The following is a 24,834-nucleotide window of genomic DNA, read 5'->3' as shown; positions in this document are numbered from 1 at the left end:
ATTCCTATTTTAACATTGACAGCAATTTTGAAAACTTCCTCTGATACAAATCCAACTTGTGTAAGTAGTGAATGCAACAGTCCCAACACAACTCCATGGGGCACAACCATCTACTTGTAAGCACACTGAGAAACTGTCCTTACTAATAAGGGAGGCAGTAGGTGATTTTGGTTGGTTTGTTTGTTTAAATCCTGTTTGCTAATCTCCCCCTTTACTTTTATACCCCTTGTTTTCCCCCAATAGTCGTCTTTGTGATGCCTTTACAAATTGGCAAACCACATCAAATCGGCTTGATAGCTATCACTGCTCCAGTGTGCTCCATCCCTGTTTATCAAGGAGGATTATCCTTTCTGAAAAACCTTTTTTTACAGCTGTTTTTGATTATTCCTCCTTCCTGTAAATATTTAAGAAATTTCATCTGAATTCCAAATTATCCCCTCCATACTAGTTACAGTACAAAGTCTTAACGCCAGGTTAAAGTCCAACAGGTTTATTTGGTAGCAAATGCCAGTAGCTTTCGGGGCTCTGCCCCTTCGTCAGGTGAATGGGGATTCTGATCACAGGGCATATAAAGACACACTCAGTTTATAGAATAGTGATTAGCTGTAAAGACTTGCATTCTAATGTGAGTGGACATAGCATTAACCATAAGTTAAAGAGATGTGTATTGCCTCCAGACAGGACAATAAGTGAGATGTTGTAAGCCCAAGCAAGTCATGGGGGTTGCGAATAGTGTGACATGAACCCAAGATCCTGGCTGAGGCCGTCCTCCTGTGTGCGGAACTTTGTTATCCGTTTCTGCACTGTCATGTGTCGTGAAGGCCCCTTGGAGAATGCTTACCTGAAGATCAGAGGCCAAATGCCTGTGACTGCTGAAGTGTTCGCCAACAGGAAGAGAACAGTCTTGACTGGTGATTGTCAAGCAGTGTTCATTTATCCGTTGTCGTAGCGTCTGCATGGTCTCCCCAATGTACCATGCTTTGGGGCATCCTTACCTGCAGTGTATCAGGTAGACAACGTAGGCCGAGTTGCAAGAGTACTGGTGGATGGTGTTCTTGTGAGATGATGGCATCCTTGCCTATGATTTGGCACGTCTTGCAAAAGTTGCTGTGTGCTGTCATGGTCACTGTTCTCCTGAAGGCTGGATAGTTTGCAGACAATGGTCTGTTTGAAGCTGCGTGGTTGTTTGAAGGCAAGAAGTGGGGTTGTGGGGATGGCCTTGTGAGATGTTCGTCTTTATCAACAATATGTTGAAGACTCTGGAGAAGATGTCGTCATAGCTTCTCCACTCCGGGGAAGTACTGGACAATGAAGGGTACTCTGTTCATTGTGTCCCATGTGAGTGCAGTTTTTTTTTTGCTGTGGCAAGTTGGAACTGTTGATCGATGAGTTGAGTGCCATATCCTGCTCTTATGAGGGCATCTTTCAGCATCTGGAGGTGTCTGCTGCAATCCTCCTCCATCTAAGCAGATCCTGTGTTTACGGAGGGCTTGTGCATAGGGGATGGCTTCTTTAGAGTGGAAGCTGGAGAAGTGGAGCATTGAGATTATCTGTGGGCTTGCAGTACAATGAGGTGCTGAGGTGGCCACCCTTAATGAAGATGTGTGTGTCCAAGAATGCAACTGATTCTGGGGAGTAGTCCATGGTGAGTCTGATGACAAGATCATCATATTTAGTTTATTGTCAGGTACTGGCTGTTCCTGGTCCTCAAATATATAAAATAGTGTCTACTGTAGTCAATTATTAAATATTAAAAAGCAGCAATTGTGATTGCCATTATGTTTAAATTCTACATGCACGCCACTTTCACAGAAAACTAACTTTAAAAGCACCTGCAATTTAATTCAGGCCTATAGGTGGCACAATGAGATAAGGACACATGCAAAATAAAACTAAGACGTTATATATTGTGCGATAACATGCTTTAAATTTATTCATTTGAAATGTCTTTTAGTGTCCATATTAATTTTTTTTCTAACCACAAGCCCTTAAACCTCACAGGCTTGAGTTTATACTCCATTTTTTTCCCTGAGGTTATGAGTTGAATTTGGATCACCGAATGCATCAAAATTCAGTTAGCTGGCTGTACTGATGCAATATTTTTCTTCAAGCTGGTAGTTTCCAATAATATTGCGGAAGAGATTTGGGGGGGGGTGCGGAGGGGAGGAGAAAAACCAACTAACCAACTAACTTCATACTTATCGGAGAGGCCAAGTACATAAGGCAGAGAAATAGTGTTCCAACAGTATGCCTCTTTTTAATTTGATTTAGTTTAATTGTTTAGTCAAAGAGATTGGCAGCACGCCAGTTTTGGCAATTGCGTCGTGTTTTGTAAACTTTGCTCTGACAAAAGAAAAAAGGGTCCAAGGTCTGAAAAAGGAGGTTGCTTTCTTTGTTTAATATTATGAAATGTTGGTTGAATGTTGAAGGCAAATAATTGTCTTCACTGTGTTTACACTTAGTGAACAATTCAAATTTCCAACAGTGAATGACAGCGTGATCAAAGTTGAGAGAAATGCAGGCGTGCATTTTGTTTCTCAAATTTAATTTTCATTTTGAGAGAGATCTGGTGAATTTTGAAAGCCAACAGAACATTTTTCAGAATAATATGTGGGAATGTAGTGCAGGGGTTGGGGGAGTGCAGGGAATAGTTAAGTGCCACTGGTCTGATTCACATTTAAAATGTGGAGGTGGTGAGAAATGAGGCAGGATCATTAGAAGAAGGGTGTGGTGGGCAATGGTGAAGCAAGATGGTGGGGGCAAGGATTGTGTAGATGGTTCAAAGCAGAGGAGGTGGGGCTAGTAACAGGAATATTGGACTGTAAGAAGGGTTTTTGTGAGTGAAAAAGGGATGGGGGTGGGGGGGGCGGAGATGCGGAGGAGTGGAAAGCCTAAAGAATTGGGGAGAGAATGAGAAGGGAAGTACTGAGGGATGTCTCCATTTCCTGCAGAAGCTACTCAATGCAACTTGCAGCTGTTGGTGGCTCTTTATCCTGCCTTATCACTTGCCTTATCCCAGCTGAAAGGAACATGAAGTAAGATAAAAGGGGGGAAAAAGTAGTAAGGAAGGGAAACACTAAGACATGGCAATACCAAGACATCAGGGACCTTTTAAATAGGGTGACTGGTTTTTCTGAACTATAATGTACCATGGGAAGTTGATTCATGAAAGATCATTGCACTCCCCATTGCATTGCTACCATACCCACAATGGAAAGTTTTCGGGCAATATATCAATCAAATAACACTGGCCTGCACTTTTCGTCAATGAACACTATGGGCAGAATTTTAAGGATGGTGAGCGATTTGGTGCTTGCTGTCCTGAGGTACTGCTGCCATTTTATGCTCATTTTTACAGTTGACAGGACTTGAGTTTGCCCTTGGAAGGAATGCCTGCCCTTCTGAGTTGCCAACCAATCAAATTTTGTCACCTGGCCAGGTGCAGCGCTGCAGTGGGCAGAATTGGTACTGCAACACTCTACCTCACATTAAACCTTAGGACCACTGGGAAGCTAAGTCCCTGAGGTCAGGGAGGGGGTGGGGGTGGTGGAGTTTTTTCTTTTTCCCACCCTACCTGCACCCACCAGCCTAAAAATTTGAGGCTGGACAGGAAACGGTCATTAAGTTGCTGCTTTTAAGGGCCTTTATAGGTGAAAAGGCAGGTTTCCTGTCTGCCATCATGAAATTGCAACTGGATTTGGGCAGGTTGGGGTTAGGTTTATTCTGGGGGGTTGGGGGGGGGGGAATTCCATTCATCCAATTTCACCACCACCACCTTTTTGAAAACTTGTTGACGTCTTTTTTTCCTGCAGCACTACTGTTGGAAGAAGTAGGTACAACTTTTTCATTAATCCACTATTATAAAAACAACCTTGCATTTGTATAGCACCCACTTAATACAGCAAATCAACTCAAGGTGCTTCATGGTATAATTCAACAAAAAAGAGATTTTTGGGACAGGGTGACCTGATAATGTGGTTGAGAGGTAGATTTTGAGGAGCATTAGAAAGTCCAAGAGAGATGGAGATGTTTTAAGGAGGGTCTCCAAGAATTTGAGATAGCTGAAGGCAAAGTCATGGGGCCAATTGCGTGGAAGATGAACAAAAAAGCCAGTGTTGGAGCAATACAAAGTTAATGGAGAGTTGTAGGGCTGGGGCAGTTGCTGTGTGCCGGGAGAGATTTGGTAGACTGCAGGGAGCCAGTGTAGGTTAGGTGAGCATAGCGGCTATGTGTGAGTGAGACATGGTGTGGATTATGGTGACTGTCTGTGACAGATTCAGATATCAGCATTTATGGTTGAGATGCAAATATTGGGACAGATGCAAGGCTTCAAACCTGAGGCATGAATAATACCCTGGTTCAATTAATATCCCTTTGGTAACCCTGATTCATCTGAAGGTTATGTTTTAAGCATTGGCTGCTTGTGGAAATTTTAAGTTTTTACTTTTTAAAATAAGTTGCCATGTTCAATTTTCTACCAGCTGAAGTTTTGCACTAACTGCATAAACAGAAAATAACCTTCGACAGTTAGCATGTACTGTGTGGTGGATTTATTCATAATTGGGTTTGCCAATGGTGTGTTTTTACCAGGAACTCTTTTCTCATGGAGAAATCCAACCCTCAAGATATCTCAATTTGGAGTATCTGGATAGAGCCTGAATTATGGAGTAGGAATTTGTTGACCCTCTTGTTGTTGATGCCTACTCATCACAGCAAATCCCTTTTGGCTCTTCAAGTTTTGTTGTAGAAATCAGCAATGATACAAACCTTGGCATGCTTCCACAATGGCAAAGTTTGGTGATCTTTCTTCTGTTTTCATATTGGAAGCAAACAAACCGTGACATTTTGTACTTTTCCTGAGGTAACTTGCATGAAATTGTCCAGACGGTCGATTGTTCATGCAGGTTGTTTATTTAAAGCAGTCACATATTTAATTACCATGGCAACCTAATCAATCGCCTCTGGATGAAGCAGGGAACTTTGAATTTTCTGAGATTTTGCCAAAAATGAATTGCTATAATCAGTGATAATCTGCAGACTGTTTAAATATCTGACCAATTTCATAGTGGATTCTTTTGATTTTATTTATAGAGTCAGATGTACAGCACAGAAAAACATGCCCTTTGGCCCACCTCGTCCATGTTGATGAAGTTTCCTAAGTTGAACTAGTTCCATTTGCCTGCATTTGGTCTATATCACTCTAAACCTCTTCCCATCCATGTACCTGTCCAGATGTCTTTTAAATGTTGTAACTGTACCCGCCTCTACCACCTCCTCTGGCAGTCCATTCCATTTACACACCACCCTCAGTGTGAAAAAGATACCCCTCAGGTCTCTTTTAATCTTTCCCCTCTCACCTTTTAAACCTGTGCCGTCTTGTTTTGGACTCCCCTAGCCTGTGGAAAAGACCTTGGCTGTTCACCTTTATCTATGTCCCTGATCTCTGCTCAACAACAGAGGACCCTACTATTAACTATACAAGTCTTGCCCTGGTGTTTGTGTTCTAGAATCCACGTTTTGTTTATGATTAGAACAGCGATTATTCATAAAACAGATCTAGCTGTGTGACGGAGTTATTTATTTACTGCAGTGGGTAAAGAAAGTACTATTTTGTATATTTTCCAGGAACCAAACAAAAAAAAACACTTGCTTCACTGTCTGTTGGCAGAGGGGAAACGTACAAATCAAAAACGAGGACAGTACTAGAAAACTACCTGTGAGAAACTACTAAGGACTTGTGAGAACAACCAATCCTGAATGACCAGTCAGAAGAACAAACAATAAAAAGAAGGCAAAAAAACGCAAACATACTCAAAAGATATTTTGTCAATTTTTTTTTTCTTTTTGCCCACTGAGTTCACGTGGCCCTAAACGTTTCAAGATCCAAAAAGAAATCACAGGAACATTATTAACTTTAAAATTTGCCTGTGAAGCTGTCTATTGTTGTTTGAGTGGCTTTTTTGATTTTACTTGAAGGCTATAAATTGGGAGATGACTGCCTGTTATCTCTCAATTAACTGACTCCAGAATGTGTGCAATATCCCACTGTGTCCATAAGATTTATAGGCTGGAATTTTACCGTCCTGCCCACCATAGGAATCAAAGTGGGCGAGGGCCAGACCATGGAAAGGTCAGTTGACCTCGGGAGGGAACTTGCGGTTTTGGGACGAGCGAAGCTGTAAATTCCTGGTTATAGGGTCCTGTTAGAGAGGATGGAGGTCTGATTTGCAGCAGAGAAATGTGTCTTCCATGGAGTAAAAATGTTTTCCAATTTTTTTCTTCTTTACTTGAAAACCATATGCAGAATTAATTTTTCCTCGAGCTTTGTATTTCATGAATTTAAAAGTAACCAGCGTGTGGCAGAATAACTTGTTCTCCCCGTGTCTTCACAAATTTCCTCCGGATGCTCGGGTTTCCTCCCACAGTCTAAAAATGTGCAAGTTAGGTGGATTGGCCATGGTAAATGTGAGGGATTACAGGGATAAGTGAGGTGGGGTGGGGCCTGTGTAGGATGTTCTTTTAGAGAATCGGTGCCAACTTGATGGGCTACCTGCCCTCTTTCTGCACTGAGGGATTCAGTGGATACCTTCTAGATTTCATCCTTCCTCATGTGCTCCTAGAACCTCATCTCGCAGGATAGTTGGAATACTGAGAAGAATTAAAATGAATCCTAGAAAGCTGTGGCATAACTTTGGGGTGGTCCTAGGGAAAAAAACCATCAGTGTTTAATAAAGGAACTCATGTGAACTGAATTTTTAAGCTTAAACGATTTAAACGATAGTGCTAAGTTAACAGTACTTGCTTTGTTTAATTCTCTTGTGATATACAATAAAGCTTTTTTGTTTAAAAGCATGAAATCTTGTGGTGTAGTTGTGTCCATTAATTGCTGGGATTTCTTCTTTAAAAGTTAACAGTGCCTAACAGGATTATAACAAACTTAGCTGATCCTAATCATCCAATTCTCTATCAAGGCTTTGTTTCATCTGCCCCCACCGTGCTCTTTTCTGGCTTGGGTCACTGTCTGTGTGGCTTTCCTCCGGGTGCTCCAGTTTCCCCCCCCACAGTCCAAAAGACGTGCTGGTTAGGTGCATTGGCTGTGCTAAATTCTCCTTCAATGTACCCGAACAAGCACCAGAGTGTGGCAACCAGGGGATTTTCACAGTAACTTTATTGCAGTGTTAATCTAAACCTACTTGTGACGCTAATAAATCAAAACTCTTTGGCAGTGCATTCCAGATCCCAACCACTTGTGAATTTTTTTCATGACATTATTGCTTCTTTTGCCAATTGACTGGTTCTTGATGCTTCCCCCAATAGGCAAAGTTTCCCTCTATATCTATTCTACCCAGACCCGTCATGATTTTGAATATCTCTATAAAACCACCTCTCCAAGGGAAAACAGCTCCAACTCCTCCAAGCTATCCAAGTAATTAAAGTCCCTCATCCCTGGGATCATTAAGTTTTTTTTCTGCACTCTCTTTTTTTAAATGCCTTCACATCCTCCCACAGTGTGGGGTAAGAACTAGTTGCAGGTCTTCAGCTGAGGCCAAACCAGTGTGTTATACAGGTTCATCATCACTTTCTTGTCATTTGTACTCCCATCACCCTATGTATAAAATAAAGGCAAAATACTGTGGATGCTGGGATCTGAAACAAAAACAGAAAATGGTGGAGAAACCCAGCAGGTCTTACATCATCTATGGAGAGAGAATATAGCCAACATTTCGAGTCTGGATGACCCTTTGCCAGGACTCTAATCTTACCACCACCAATGATTTGTATACCTATACCTCCAGATCCATTTGCTCCTGCATCCCTTTTGGAAATGAAAATGATTGTCTGATCATCTAACACTTTAGCAGTAACTGTTCAGCTTGAGTCTGAACCGTAACGAGGCAGTCAGTGAGCTCCATCTCTTTAAATGAGTAGATCCAATTTTTAGATTTTACAAACACTGTAGAGTGGAGAGAAATTGTAGAGGGGGTTGTAGCTAGATTCACTGTGATACAAAATCAGGGGAAGCCATTCAGTCCATTTTGCCAGCGCTGGCCCTTTGAAAGCTTGATCCCATCAGTTCCATATTCGTCTTTTTCCATAGCTCAACAAATGTTTAACTTTTCAAGAATATATCTGATTTCATTTTTTTTTGAAAGTTGCTATTGAATCTAAAGCAGCACAGAAGTGGAATTAAAAAAAACAAACAATCCCCTGTTAGTATTTCTATCTCCTTACCATTGATTTATGCTGTGAGTTTCTTGTACTTTATGTAATTGGTTCAGATTTTCACAGTAATGTCATTGCAGTGTTAATGTAAGCCTACTTGTGACTAATAAATTTTTACTTTTTTAAAAAAAATTGCATCTATATATGTGTGCTGCTTCTCAAATGAGGATAATTTTAATTGATAATTAGCACCTCTGTGCTGAAATCTTACTGCGGCATAAATAAGACTTTAACGTACTTCCAACGCAATGCACAATGCATTGTTAAAGTGAAGAGAGGTCAAATGGCTCTCTTCCTTGGCCCCTCCTTTGACTGCACCAGGTTTTTATTTGAAAGGTGCATGCTTATCAATTCACTGAGTACTTAACTGCTTACTCGCTCTAATCTTAAAAGACCCAATAAGACAGTGGTACTGATGCCTCGTAGCGCCAGGCACCTGGGTTCCCTTCTCAGCTTGAGTTGGTGTCTATGTGGAATCTGCATGTTCTCCTTTTTGTCTGCATAAGTTTCCTCTGGGTGCTCCAGTTTCCTCCTGCAATCTGAAAGACATGCTGATTAGAGGTGCATTAGAGTTAGGATTAGACCATGCTAAATTCTCCTTTTTCTTTATTGTACCTGAACAGATGCCAGAGTGTGGGGACTTATGGAATTTATTGGATTTCTATGAGGATGTGACTAGTGCAGTAGACAGAGGGGAACTGGTGGATGTGGTGTTTCTCAATATTTTTTTTTTTTCAAAAGGCGTTTGATAAGGTGCCACACAAAAGGTTGCTTCAGAAGGCTAGGGGGCATGGAGTTGGGGGTAAGGTGTTAGCGTGGATAGAGGATTGGTCCTCTAACAGGAGACAGAGTTGGTATCAATGGGTGCTATTCTGATTGGCGGTTGGTGACTAGTGCAGTGCCGCAGGGATCGATGCCGGGGCCTCAGCTATTTACCATTTTATATAGATGATCTGGAGGAGGGGGCTGAGTGTAGGGTGACACAATTTGCTGATGACACAAAGATGAGTGGAAAAGCAAATTCTGCAGAGGGATCTGGATAGGCTGAGCGAGTAGGTGAGGACCTGGCAGATGGAGTACAATGTTAGCAAGTGAGAGGTTATCCACTTTGGCAGGAATAATAGCAGGAGGGATTACTATTTAAAGGGAGAAGAGCTGCCGCGTGCTACGGTGCAGAGGGACCTGGGGGTCCTTGTGCATGAGTCGCAAAAACCCAGTCAGCAGGTGATCAAGAAGGCGAATGGGATGCTGGCCTTTATAGCGAGGGGGATAGAATATAAAAGCAGGGAGGTCTTGCTACAACTGTACAAGGCACTGGTGAGGCCGCAGCTGGAGTACTGTGTGCAGTTTTGGTCACTGTACTTGCACAAGGATATTTTGGCCTTGGAGGGAGTGCAGAGGAGGTTCACTAGGCTGATACCGGAGATGAGGGGGTTAGACTATGAAGAGAGACTAAATAGACTGGGTCTGTACTCGTTGGAGTTTAGAAGGATGACAGGGGATCTTATAGAGATGTATAAGATGATGAAAGGGATGGATAGGGTAGAGGGAGAGAGATTCTTCCTGCTCAGAAAGGACAGCCGGTCTAGAGGGCACAGCCTCAAGATAAGGGTTGGGGGGGGCGGGGGGGGGGGGTGCGTAGTTTAGAACGGAGTTGAGGAGGAACTTCTTCACTCAAAGGGTGGTGAATCTCCGGAATTCTCTGCCCGTTGAAATGGTGGAGGCTACCTCACTAAATATATTTAAGACGTGGGTAGATAGGTTTTTGACAGACAAGGGAATTAAGGGTTATGGGGAAAAAGTGGGAAAGTGGAACTGAGCCACTTCAGATCAGCCACGATCTTATTGAATGGCAGGGCAGGCTAGATGGCCGACTCCTGCTCCTATTTCTTGTGTTCTTATGACTAGGGGATTTTCACTAACTTCATTGCAATGTTAATGTAATCCTACTTGTGACACTAATGAATAAACTTAAAAGGGGTTCCATTTTGGTGTTGGTGACTGTGTAAACTCCACACAGACATTCTCCTCATATCTGCATGGGTTTCTTCTTGGTGCTTTGGTTTTCTCCTACATTCCAAAGATGCAGGGGTTAGGTTGATTTGCCTATAAATTGCCCCTTAGTGTCGGGGGTATTAGCATGGTTAATAAGAGGGTTTTTGGGAATAGGGCCTGGGTGGGATTGTTGTCCATGTATGCTTGATGGGCGAAATAGACTCCTGCAGCATAGGGATTCTGTGATGGATTTTTTTTGAAAAATGGGGTTTATTTGTTATATTTAAATTGATCCAAGTAGGATTTTAAATGCACCACCTTTTGCATATGCACACACCTACGTTACAAAGTGGGGAAAAATAGTTTGACCAAATTCTAGTCCACTTTCAAAAAAAAGTAAGAACACACTCTGTAGCTTAGTGGCTTGGCTGGCTTCATGCTGAACTTGATGGCCTCGATGCATCTGATTTAAAGATGTAGACAATTAAGTTGCATGTCCTTCAGGAGAGGCTGGTAGTGCTGGGATGGATTCTTTTAAGAAATCTCCCTGCTGCAGGATGCTGCTGGACGATGACAGGCAAACAGGGCTCTGAGCTTACCAGGTAAGTTGGAGGAATAAAAGGAGATTGGGTGGTTTGTCCTGTGTAACGCTGAGGTATATGTGCTTAAACACACACACAAAGGATTGGCTTGTCATATGACCTTTCTTTGATTTGATTTATTATTGTCACACGTATTAGCATACAGTGAAAAGTATTCTTTCTTGCGTGCTATACAGACAAAGCATACCATTCATACAGAAGGAAAGGAGAGAATGCAGAATGTAGTGTTACATTCGTAGCTAGGGTGTAAAGAAAGATCAACTTAATGCAAGGCAGGTCCATTCAAAAGCCTGATGGCAGTAGGGAAGAAGCTGTTCTTGAATCGGTGGTACGTGACCTCCAGACTTTTGTATCCTTCTCCTGACGGTAGAAGAGAAAAGTCCAGGGTGCGTGGGGTTCTTAATTACGCTGGCTGCTTTGCCAAGGCAGCAGGAATTATAGACAGTCAGGAGGGGAGGCTTGTTTGCGTGATTGGATTGGGCTACAACAAACATCGAAATGTGACCTGTTTGGCTTATGTCTGGAAGCTGACTTAGCCAGGGTCCCATTGTCCAAGTATTTAGTCTTAATGGTCCATTTCCAACAGATGAATACCTGACGTGATTACTTCAGAAGCCTTGCTAAAACAGGAAATATGAATCCTTCACACTCCCCTGAAGTCATTGCCTTTGATGGTTCTGCAGTCAGACTGACTCCACACCAATGAACTGGAATATGGAACATGCAGTAATGCAAAATTGGTGTTGGCTGCCTGGGGCTGAGAGGTCAAGTCACTTTTTTTTTTGAAAGACTCAGAACTTCAATTCCAGTTTCCAGCAGATGGATTAAAAAATCACTGTTTGGCATAAAGCACATGATCTTGACAACATTTTAAGGGACTGAACTGCACTGGTATGTTGGATGATATTTTTATGCTTGACAGAAGTCAAATAAGTAAGACATCAGCGAGAGCAGTGCTTATATTGCATGCTGTCAGAGGAATATCAGGGCTGCTTTGTTTTGAGGCGCAATTGCTCATGTTGATAAGTGGCTGAGTAAGGCAATGAAGATGAAGGCGTGCAGATCAGGAATATTCCCTAGGGTAGACTCCTAGTCTGTGCTGTTTGCTAGCATCAGCCAGATCAGCAGAAAGATTGCTACGATTAGCTTCAGTGCCCTTGAGACATGCCGGGATGGAGAGTAAAGACAGCCAAAGTCTGAGCTCCCAATTGCTGTTAACTGCCTCAGAGTGGATACTACACCTGCCCGAACATAATGGTAAGACATGAAAGATTGTGATGCCTGCAGAGTGGATTAGGTCGCTATCACTGGCTAGTGAATTTCTCCTTTGAGCGGTCTTTTGGACAAGATGCTGGAAGGATGACCATAACTGTGAAATCCTGTGGTTGACAAAACAGAAGACTAAAGGACAAGAGAGGAGGCAAAAACATTTGTGAGAACTGCATTCACTTTATAATTAAATGATCTATGCTTTTGAGCTAAAATAATTTGATGTGTTTCTGAATTATGCTGTGTCGTGCTATGGTTTGAGGTCAACAGTACAATCTCTTAAATTGTTGCCTTTAAGTCCCTGGTGGTATTCATCATTTCAGTATTATGTACAACTTGTGTCTAATGTGCATGTTTCAGTAAGACTTGCTGTCCCCACATTATTAGCATCTTTGCAATAATCTCTTGATTTTTGGTGTAAATGAGATGCAGCTATTTCCCAAGGGGCCTGCCCAGTTTTCAGAATGGCATTTACTGAGAAACCAACACACAGGGAAGGAACCAGGATACAAAATATCGCAGGCCCAGAGGATTTTTTACTAAGTTTTCAAATCAGGAAGAAGTGATGGGTGGCCGTGTATTTGTGTCTGAAAAGGTTGAAGATCAGAAGTGAAGGTCAAGTGAAGTAAAAAGGTCCACCGTTCTGACTCTGTGAATAAAGATCAGAATAATGATGTCCATTTGGCTTAAATTTCACTCCAGAATAATTTGGTTTATCAAGAACCAGCACCGATGAGTTGAGTGACCTTCCACTATCCAGTATGACTCTTCTTATATTGAACTCAGACCATTAACTCAGTTTCTCTCTCCACAATTGCTCCAGATCCGCTGAAATTTTCCAGTGCTTTCTGCTGTATTGTGTAATATCCAATCTGTTCTGCTTGGCTAACTTGCTGATGGATTAGAAGGAGCCAGTGATCCCATTGATTTACTAAGTCTGTGGCCTGACTCCAGAGCTATTCCTGGAACCTCCCACGGTTTGGGGGGAACCAACTGGTATTCTAAATGGGTGCGATCTTACCGGCTGTTCATGCTACTCTCCCACTGCAGCGAGATTAGAGGATTTGGCGCCCAGACAAATCTCCATTCATTGCAGTGGGATGGGAAAATCCCGCCGGCGTGAATGGCTGTGACATTCCGGCCAATATCTATTCGAAGTCTTGAGCAAGGACAGTATAACACTGTTGGTTTTACGTTGAATCAACATAGCTATACATCCCAATGGATATATATGCACATATATATTTACTAGACATACACACAAGCACATATATATACGCACACACTATACTGAGTGGGGAAACAGGGATTGCTCTTCTTAGAGCAGCAAAAGGGAGACCTAATAAAGATATTCAAATTTCTGCGCAGTCCAGGTCTCTTTCCTGCTCAAAACGTATCAATTTGGAATCTAGTATGGCATTCACATGATTGACCCTAACCATGAACTCAAGACTATGCCTACCTATGCTAAATGCCATCTGCCACCAGCTGATCCATTCCTTCCATTGGCTCAACAAGTTCTATTTTCTCGACTGAGATTCTGATACCAGCTCTGTTCTTTACAGCAGATACACAGCAGCACTCCCAGTGTCTTCATCCAGATTATGCTACCAAGTTACAGGTTCTGCTGGTTACATTTAATTAAAGTGCAGAAGTTATGCAAAAACGAGGGAGCAGAAACAAACCAGAGAAGAAGATTTGTTGCTGACTTGCATGTGAGAAATCAGTCTGTTGGCACCCAAATGTAAAATGACCAAATCATGCTGGTACACAAATTTATCTTTGTGTCAGTATTTAACGTCTAGAAATTACCTTTTTTTATCTTCTCAATACAGACTCTTCTGATGATGGGATTGTACAGCTGAAGGATATTTCAGTATGGAGAGAAGAAGCAAAAAGTAAGTAGCTTTTATTTGAAGCTTATTTCATTGTTTTGGGATTAATTTCTTTGAAATTAATGATGACATGGAATCCTTACAGTGCAGAAAGAGGCCACTTGGCCCATCAAGTCTTCATCAACTCTCTGAAAGAGCGTATCACCCAGGCACCCCCCCCCCCCCACAACCCCAAGCATTTGCCATGGTTGGCACAACTAACCTATCCATCTTTGGATACTAAGGGACAATTTACCATGACCAATCCACCTAACAACATCTTTGGACTGTGGGAAGAAACTGGAGCATCACGTAGACCCGGGAAGAATATGCAGACTCCATGCACACACAGTCACCCAAGGCTGGAATTGAACCTGAGCCCTTGGTGCCGTGAGGCAGCAGTGCTAAACACTTTATTACAGAAATAAACACAAGTTAATGCAGAAATAATATTTCAGAATTGTGATGAGTATGATTTGGATTAACTAAGACGTTACTTAAAGGATGCATCACTTACTTGTTTATATTCTTGATCTTTTGCATGTTTGATAGCTCCATGAGGTTGGATAATAATAAGCCTTACACCAGGACTAACTTGCTGCATTTATTTCACATCCAATGACCAAATATGCATCCTGTCTATATTTTTCTTTCTTTGGAAAAGCTTTATTTTTTTCCCCAAAGCTGAATGTTTATATTATAAAGAGTTAAAAAGCGTGAAGGAATAATGTTGTGAAATGTTTACTGTGGTCCGATCCACTCATGTTCCAGTTTCTATAAGGAGATCTACATTAGCTCAGGCCAGTGTTCTTTCGGAAGGCTGCCAATGAACCCTGCTGATGATCCTCATCCTCACTGATCAGTGTAGAATTCCAATGCTAGTCTGACAAGGCAAGCGGGCCATTTCCACACTGGCATCACTATAGAAAGCATTCTTTCTGGTTGTACCATAGTTTGGTATGGCTCCTGCTCTGCCCAAGACTGCAAGGAACTACCAAAAGGTCATGAATGTAGCCCAATGCATCATGCAAAGCAGCCTCTCATCCATTAACTCAAAGCAGCCAGCATAATTAAGGATGCCATGCACCCTGGACATTCTCTCTTCCACCTTCTTCCAGTGGGGAAAAAGATACAAAAGTCTGAGGTCACATATCAAGCGACTCAAGAACAGCTTCTTCCCTGTTGCTGTCAGAATTTTGAATGGACCTACCTTGCAGTAAGTTGAGCTTTCTCTACACCCTAGCTATGACTGTAACACTACAGTCTGCACTCTCTTGTTTCCCTCTTTATGAATGGTATGTTTTGTTTGTGTAGCGTGCAAGAAACAATACTTTTCACTGTAAATACATGCGACAATAATAAATCAAATCAAACCCAGTGGTTGAGTACATAAAATGGTCATACAGGGGCTTAGGCCAACTACAATCACTATTTCTCATCTAACAAAGCTTCTAACATATTCAATAATAAAAACACAAAATGCTGGAATAACGCAGCATGGCTGGCAACATCTGTGGAGAGAGAATAGAGCCGAAGTTTCAACTCCATCTGACCCCTCTAAAATATTTTGCTGGGGAAGGATGTACCCTGGTGTTGTGGCATTGCAAACCAGAAACTAGGCTTGGGACCAGTGTACATAGAAGGTTCAAGATAACTTGAACCAGCGCTGTCGGATCCGTCCGACTGGCCTGTGCAGTCAGACCAGTCTAATGTCTGTTTAAGGTAATTACCTTTTGTTATATAGCTGCAATAATATGTTTCCACTATGCAGAGAATCTAGAACTAAGAGTTATTGTCTCAGGATAAGGGGTCAGCCACTTAGGACCATGATGAGGTGAATTTTCTTCATTCAAAGGGTTGTGGATCTTTACAATTCTCTATCCCAGAGAGCTATACTTGCTCAATTATTGAGTATATTCAAGACTGTGATCAGTAGACATTGGGCACTGAGGAAGTTAAGGGAAATGGAGGTAGGGCAGGAAATTGGAGTTGACTTTGATGAGCAGCCATGACCTTTATGAATGGCAGGATAAGTTTTAAAAGCTGTATGACATGCTCTGCTCCTGTGTCTTAATAATGTTTACAAAAGATGTACAAATCTATTAAGTTATTCACTTTGCTTATATATGGGAACTATATTCACAAATTTGCACAACTTCATTTTGTTACAAGTTTTACATAATGGTTTTTATAGCTCACTGAATAAGATGTAAATGTTTAACTTAAAAGCATTAAATTGGAGTTAAGTAATATAGCTTTGAATTCCAAAATTCCCTGCTGGAAGTGAAGATCCTGGGTTTATCTTCTGGAGTTGGCTTTTGAGTACTTTTGGCACATGGATCTTGACCTTTGCCCTTTGGATAGGGAACATTGAGTTGAGAAATATTGAAGAAGAACTCAAGAGGAGATTAATTTCTCCTAGAAATCTTTTCAACCGGTAATTTGCAGTTAACCAAGTAACCAGTTTTGTATCCTTTTCAACTTTATTTTTTGATTTAATCATATTTCTAATCATTGCCAAATAGCTACGTGGAAACATAATACTAATGGCTACTTGCCAAAATTATTCTGGTACAGCTTTGAGAACGTTCTATTCATTCGCAGTTTCTTCTGGATCCAGTCCCAAATTAATGCCTCTTTGTTCTTGATGGAAATGATAAAATCCCTGACAGCTTTGCAATAACTACGTGAGCAGAAGATTGTGTTTTGTTATGTTGAAACTTTGGGCTGCTTTGTTCCCGTGTTGCGAGAATTGCTTGCGGTATGAATGAGACAAATTCAATGTCATGCGAATCACACTAACTCGCAGGACAGAGCATTCAGCTTCCCGATGCAGGCAGTCTTGTACTTTCTGTCTTTTATTTTAAATATGTAGAGGCAGACATTGTGTAAAAACACCTTAGTATTTGATCTAATATTCTCTCATTTTAATAGAATGAAGAAATCTGAACCTTAATGCAAATCTGCAGTGACACACAACTTAAAATTGTAGTGAAACCTGCCTTCCTCTTTTATCCAATATTTTCCTTCCCCTTAATTGTTCCTCTCTGTGGATGGCCAGAAGCATGATGATGGAAAACCTGGCACGCGAATATAAAAAAAATGAATGGCCATGATTCATATCACATGAGATATTAATGTAAAATTTTTCATTTGCCCTCCTAAATAAACTCTGGTGGAAAACAACAAGCTGCTTTGAGATATATTGAAATGGCAATAGGGCATTTTTTGATTTGATTTACTATTGTCACATGTATTAGCATAGTGAAAAGTATTATTTCTTACACGCTATACAAAGTATACCACAGAGACGGAAAGGAGAGGGCGCAGAATGTAGTTTTGCAGTCATAGCTAGGATGCAGAGAAAGATCAACTCAATATAAGATAGGTCCATTCAAAAATCTGATGGCGGCAGGGAAGAAACTATTCTTGAGTTGGTTGGTATGTGATCTCAGATTTTTGTATCTTTCTTCTGATGGAAGAAGGTAGAAGAGAGTATGTCCAGGATGCGTGGTGTCCTTGATTATGACTGTTGCTTTCCTGAGGCAGTGGGCAGTGTAGACAGTGTCAGTGAATGGGAGGCTGGTTTGTGTGATGGACTTGGCTACATTTAGAAGCCTTTGTAGTTTTTAGCGGTCTTGGTCAGAGCAGGAGCCATACCAAGCTGTGATAGAGCTAGAAAGAATGCTTTCTGTGGTGCATCTGCGAAAGTTGTTGTGAGTCGTAGCAGACATGCTGAATTTCCTTAGCCTCCTAAGAAAGAGATAAAGCATGCGATTCTAAAAGGGGATGCAGGTATAAAGAGACCATTTGGGTATTTGGGCAAAAATCATTGAAAGTGGAAGAGCAATTGACAAAGTGGTTATAAGGGCATGTGGAATCATGGAACTTTTTAATAGAAGAATCGAGCTCAAACGTTAGCAGGTTATGGTGAACCTTTATGGAAGATTGATTCAGCTCCAACTACTGAATCCAATTCTGGAAACCACATTTTAAGGAGGATGTGAAGGCTTTAGGGAGGTGCAGAAAAGATTTACGAGAATGGTTCCAGGGCTGAGGACTTGAGTGCGTAGATATATTGAAGAGGCTGGAGTTGCTCATCTTGGAGGGAAGAAGGTATGGAGGAAATAGGATGGAACTGTTCAAAATTGTGAATAGGCAGAGTGGATGGTGAGAGACTATTTGAAAGAATTGTGGGTACAATTTTGATAAATACATACAAACATAAATTCGGAGCAGGGGTAGGCCACTCGGCGCCTCGAGCCTGCCCCACCCCATTCATTAAGATTATGGCTGATCTGATTGTAATCTCAACCCCATGTCCCCCCTCCCCGATAAACTTTCATTCCCTTGCTTATCAAGGATGTATCTAGCTCTGACTCGACTTCCACCACCTTTCGAGAAGAGCCCCCAAATGTCTTAAATGAATGACCCCCCCCCACCTCATTTCTAAACTGCGACCCCTAGTTTCTTCCCCACGAGAAGAAACCTCTTTGCATCCACCTTGTCAGGACCCCTCAGAATCTTGTATGCTTCAATCAAGTTGTTCTAAACTCCAGCAGATACAACCATAACCTGTCCAACCTTTCCTCTTAAGACGACCAAGTCATTCCAGGTATTAGTCCAGTCAATTATTGTTGTTGAAACTTCCTACTTTTTATCTTCCCCATAATTATTGCTGTATAATATCCAGACACTGGAGTTTTTTTTTGTACATTTCATCTCTCCAGAACTCCTGCATCCCTCAAATAATTTGAATATTCAGTGCACAGACTGATGATATTGTGATTTATTTGCATTCTTTTTCACAATTCATTCATAACAGAGATATACCTGAAAGAGAAGCTGGAGGATAAAGAGCAAGATGAATGTTTTCCATTGAAGGAAAGAACTGGTAAGTGCAAGCTTGAGGAGCTTGTTATTGTTGACTCTGTATACTTTACAAGGTAGCTGTTGTTAGGTTCAATAATTCTTAATCCATCCTGACCTTGCAAATTAATATTTTCATTTAGTTTGTTATGGCTTTTGGATGATTTAATTTAATTTGCATCCTTCTCATGGAGAGCAATAAAACGCTGGAATGTTAGCTAACTGCTAGAAAAGGACAAAGTTTCATAGAATCCCTACAATGCAGAAGGAAGCCATTTGGCCCATTGAGCCTGTACCGAAAATAATCCCACCTAAGCTCTATTCTCATAGCCCCACATATTTACCCCGCTAGTCCACCTGACATGGGCAATTTAACATGGCTAATCAACCTAACCCACGCATCTTTGGACTGTGGGTGAAAACCGGAGCATCCAGGGGAAACCCACGCAGACACGGAGAGAATGTGCAAATTTCACATAGACAGCGTCCCGGGTCCCTGGTGCTGTGAGGCAGCAGTGTTAACCGCTGTACTGCTGTTTGTCAAACAAGAAAGCATTTCTCCATCCTTACAATTGAGTAAACCAGAAATAATCTGCTCACAAATGGCCAAAATCAAAGGATTTACTTTTCTCATCTCTCTCCGTGCTCTGCTCCACTGTGTAGCTGAACCGTGGAAGTTACAACTTTTCCCATTCATTCCAACTTCTGGGTGCAACTAACATAGGACTAAAAATTTACTTGGATCTTGTATCCTTTGTGGTTAAAGTTACCATACACTTCCATGATCCCATGGTCGAGAGAATTCCAAAGATTTACTACCTTCTTGCTGCAGAAAAATCTTGCTCATCTTAGTCCGAAATGGACACCTCTTGTACTGAGACTGTGCCCTCTGGTTCTAGATGTCGCAGCCAATGGAAATATCCTTCCTGCATCTATCTTGTCATAAAATTGAATTGAGTCCTTCCATACAAAAGGAGGCCATTTGGCCCATTGAGCCTGCACCAACAATAATCCTGCTAGGCTGTATCCCTGTAACCCCATGTATTCACCCTGCTAATCCACCTGACACTAAGGGGCAATTTGGTACGGCCAATCCACCTAACTTGCACATCTTTGGACTGTGGGAGGAAACTGGAGGACCTGGAGGGAACCCTCGCCGACATGGAGAGAATGTGCAAACCCGAGACTGGAATTGAACCCGGGTCCCTGATGCTGTGAAGCGGCAGTGCTAACCACTGTGCCACCATGCCACCCATTTTCCTTCAAGCCCATTGAAGAATTTTTTTATGCTTCAATGAGATCACCTCATTCTTCTAAACTGCAGAGAATGTAGACCCCAGACTTCTCAGTCTCACAAGGATCAGTGTGGTGAATCTTTGTTACACTGCCACTATGACAACTATAATCTTCCTTGGGTAAGAAGACTACCAAGACTCTGTTCAATTGCAGCAAGACGTCTTTGCCCCTGTACTCAAGTTCTTCTTCAGTAAAAGCAATTTGCCTCCATAATTGCTTGTTGTACCTACGTATGGGCTTTTAGGGACTTCTGAAGTTGCTAAAAGGTTGCTTTGGATATCAACACTTTCCAATCTCTCATTATTTAAGAAATACTCTACTTCTGTTTTTTGTGCAAAAGTTAATAACTTCAACTTTTCCACCTTGCATTGCATGTGCCACTTTCCTACGTCTGCCATCCCTGCAGTTTGCCAAGGTCTCTGCACTCCCCCAATTCTGGCCTCTGGTTAACCTTGACTCTAAACTCTGGAATTTCCTCTCTAAACCCCTCAGCCTCTCTTACCTGTGTTAAATTGCTCAGGTGTACAGAAAGGATTATGTGAAGGGCAATTGATTTGCAAGACTATCGTCTAGTCAACGAAGACAAAAATCTCTGCCTTTTGTATGGTGAACCTGGCATTGCAAGTATTGGGTGCGATCTTACCTGCTGTGCATGCCACTCTCTCATTGCAGTGAAGTTTTTCAGTGGCCAGTTAAATCTCCATTCACTGCGGTGGGGTGGGAAAATCCTGCCGGTGGTACAGTGATAAGATTCCAGCCGTTGTGTTGATATCACTTTGGGAAGACAAAGAGGAGCAGAATTAGGCCATTTGGCCTTTCAAGTTTGCTCCGACATTCAATCATGGCTGATATGATCTTCATCCCCATAACCCTTGATCCCCTTACTGATCAAGAACCTACCAACTCTGTCTTAAAGACACTTAATGATCTGACCTCCACAGGCCTCTGTTGCAATGAGTTCCACAGATTCACCTTCTGGCTGAAGAAATTCCTTCTCATAGTTTTAAAAGAGCATCTCTTCATTCTGAATAATATTCTTTATGAACTGTAAGTTTTTTCTCTTGTATTAACCCAATTATTTTGTATTGTTCTGACTTCATGCTGTGATATAAATTGGGAATAAAGTGTGGCAGAAGTATGAAATATATACAAGATGCAATGCAGCAACTTGTCCTTGGACCCCCATGATCCCTTCCACTTAGAAGGACAAGGGCAGCAGATACGCAGGAACACCACCACCTGGAGGTTCACCTCCGAGCCACTCGCTCTCCTGGCTTGGAAATATATTGGTTGTTCCTTCGCTATCGCAGGAGCCAACATTCTGGAACTCAGTCCCTAACAGCACTGTGGATGTACCTACACCACAAGGAATGCAGCAGTTCTTGCGCTACCAAATAAACCTGTTGGATTTTAACCTGGTGTTCTTTCAGCCCTTTTCAAGGACAATTAGGGCCACCACCTTCTCAAGGGCAATTGGGAATGGGGAATAAATGCTGGCCTAGCCAGCGATGCACACGTCCTTTGAAATAATTTTTTTAAAAATGCCTTTTATTTAAGATGGATGGTTTAAAAAGAGATATAATGCAATGCCACTCAAGCCATCCATTAGGTGGCATGCAAAGTAACATTGATCTTGGGAACGTAAAAGCATTATAATAATCTAATTCTAATGTTATATCACAAACTATAACTCAATGTCAGGTTAATTACAAAAATCCAGATGCTGAGATTTTTATACTTGACTCAAGTATACTCGGTAAAAACTATATTCAGGAAGGGATGACAAAATTCCAAATTTGAATTTTCGCCAAAAGCATTCCTTGTTCCTGCAGTGGAAATGTGTCCCCGTGGAAGTAGGAATGAATGCTGTAACCACATTTCCCTGTTTATGCATGGGTTTCCTCTGGGTGCTCCAGTGTGCTCCCACAGTCCAAAGATGTGCAAGTTAGGTTGGTTGGCAGTGCTAAATCGACCATTAGTGTCAGGGGGATTAGCAAGGCAAATACATGGGGTTACAGGGATATGGCCTGGATGGGATTGTTGTTAGTGCAGACTCGATGGGCCAAATGGCCTCCTTCTGCACTGTAAGGATTCTATGATTCTTTGATACATTGAACATGCTGTGCAGTAGCAGGCTATTCAGCCCCACTAGTCTCTGCTGGGTTTTTAGATTCCACAAAGATGTGCAGATTAAAATGCCCATTAGTGTCCAAGATATATTTAGGTTAGGGGGATTAGTGGGGTAAAAGATGTGGGGTTAAGGGGTAGGTGGGGATAGGGCCAAGGTAAGACTTGGTGCAGACTCAGTGGAATGAATGGCTTTCTTCTGCTCCATAGGGATCCTACTTATTCTTCTTGCATTCCATCTACATCTCAGCCTTTCAGCATATCTTTCTATTCCATTTTCACTCCTCAGTTCATCATATAAGATACTTATATCTCCTGTGGTAGCGAGTTCTGCATTCTAGCCGCCGCAGTTTTGTTGCTTCTATCGGTGCTTGTGCCTTGGTTTGCTCTTGCCTTGGGAAAGAGCAGACCAAGATGGGAAAGCTGATGATAATCTCCTTGATTCCATGTTGCAGGTGAAGAAGACGAAGAGGTCCCGCCTCAAAAATCCCCCAAGTTGAACGATAATGTTTCACTCTACCGAGGCGACATAACAAAGCTCAAAATTGATGCGATCGTAAATGCAGGTCGGTACTTTAATTACAATCTAATGAAAGAAGGCGGTTGTGAGAGACAAAGTGTAGGGCATTAGCTAAATTTGTGATTCTGTAGCAAGCCATTAGACTTACTATTTATGTTCTTGGATAAATGAATTCTCAAGGTGTTTTTACCAGGGACTGTGCTCTATCCAATAGTATTCTATGTTTGGGTCATGAGTGGTATGTCCGTGCTCTGTTTTTTCAATTGTATCTAATTGTTCAGAAGATTTGTACCAAATGTGTTTGCATTGCAGGATCATATACTGCAAACGTAAGATAGGAATGTGAAAATAGGTGTGCAGATATATACAATGTGATATCTGACCAAACTATTGCAAAAGGTGGATATTGCACAGTTATATCAAATACACTCTTGTGTGTTATTGTTCATTCAGTCATTGATGTTGTTAGTGAGCCAACTCCACACAGGGAATGAGTACAGGTGAGGGTTGAGTAAAGCAGGTTGTGGAGTTAAGGAACACCAATTTGCCGCAGTGGAAAAACTGTTTCATTTAAAATGGGAAAGTTGACAGTGCATTTCCATGTTGACACTCCTGAAGGCATGCTGTATCATTGACTCCTACGAGAAAAATGTCATTCAAAGTTACTTTTTTAAAAAACTTAGGCAAGCAGTCTCTTTTCTATTTACCAGGTGTCATCCAAGGAGATGCCTGTAGTTGTTTGAGCGGTACTTGGTTTGGCCTAGATCCATCTCCCACCTGACATAAAACAGACCTGCGTCCTCTTGCTTCCCATTGTGTTTGAGGCTAATCCACCTAACCGATACATCTTCGGACTTTTGTGATTTTCTCTGTTGCCAGTAGTTGTTCCAGACTGCACTATATATCTGTATATGTATTCGATATTAAAGTGAGTGGTCTCACGATTTCTGCACCAGTAGATGGTACTGAAAACCTAACATTATGCGATGGATCGGAAAAAAATGGAGGGGGCCTCTACTGTTGTATTATAGCATTAAACTCTGCACTTCAACCAACACTTTTCATTGAAAACTGGCAAAATTTGAAGTTACTGTAAAAGACAAACAGCAAAGTGTCGAAAGACACATCTATCCAACAAATAGCCCTTTGCAGCTGGAGTTGATTTCCCAGGTGAAGAAACTGGGAATTCTGCAGCGAGTAACTCACCTCCATACTCCCCAAAGCCTGTCTGCCATCTACGAGGCACAAGTCAGGAGTGTGATGGAATACTCCCCACTTGCCTGGATGGGTGCAGCTCTAACAACACTCAAGATGCTTGACACCATCCAGGACAAAGCAGCCCTGCTTGATTGGCACCTCATACACCTCCTTCAATATTCACTCCCTCCTCTACTGATCTACAGTGGCAGCAGTGTGCACCATCTACAAGATGCATTGCAGCAACTCATCAAAAGTTTTTTGGCAGCACTTTCCAAATCCGTGAGTTCTGCCATCTAGAAAAAGGAGCACAACAAGATGTGTGGGATGACCGCCACATGCAAGTATCCCTCAAGTTGCTCACCCTCGTGACTTGAAAATGTATCACCGTCCCTTCATCGATGCTGGATCAAAATCCTGGAACTTGTACAACACTAACAGTACTTCTATACTCTGCAGTGGTTCAAAAAGGCAGCTCGCCCCTACCTATTCAATGATAGTTAAGAGTTACACATTAAATTCTGGTCTTGCCACCTAATCCACTTAATTACAAATCTGCAGGTAAACCTTCCCTGCTACTCCTACGCGCAACTGTTTCTGTGTCCCTTTGCCATTATGTCTGGAAAATAAAGAGGTCTTACAGCAGGACAGCTGCTGATCTGAAAGGAAAGCTGATGCACAAGTATCTCATGCTGGGCTGGAGAGGAACATAGGTTCCTCAACTCAGATTGTGCCTGAAACCAATCAGCCTACTTCCACTGACTGGAAAGCCTTTACTAAGTAAACTAATGAGACAAACCACAGCTGAAACCCTTTTTCTGCTCCCTGCCACAGATCATAACATGCGTGATTGGAACAACAA

The 24,834-nt window shown here is 41.9% G+C and overlaps 1 protein-coding gene across 2 annotated transcripts in view; it reads left to right on the top strand.

Moving 5' to 3' along the window:
- macrod2 (mono-ADP ribosylhydrolase 2) overlaps positions 1 to 24,834 on the top strand; it is an 855,710-nt gene that overhangs the window by 18,581 nt on the left and 812,295 nt on the right. For both annotated transcript variants that reach the window (XM_080200007.1, XM_080200006.1), the window contains exons 2-4: positions 13,925 to 13,987; positions 18,789 to 18,857; positions 22,711 to 22,821. In XM_080200007.1, coding sequence (XP_080056133.1) covers positions 13,925 to 13,987; positions 18,789 to 18,857; positions 22,711 to 22,821 — 243 coding nt within the window. The remainder of the gene's footprint in view (positions 1 to 13,924; positions 13,988 to 18,788; positions 18,858 to 22,710; positions 22,822 to 24,834) is intronic.

The sequence above is a fragment of the Carcharhinus amblyrhynchos genome, chromosome 12, assembly GCF_965287045.1.
Source record: "Carcharhinus amblyrhynchos chromosome 12, sCarAmb.v2.hapA, whole genome shotgun sequence".
Lineage (NCBI taxonomy): Eukaryota > Metazoa > Chordata > Chondrichthyes > Carcharhiniformes > Carcharhinidae > Carcharhinus > Carcharhinus amblyrhynchos.
This window is presented reverse-complemented; position numbering and strand designations above follow the sequence as displayed.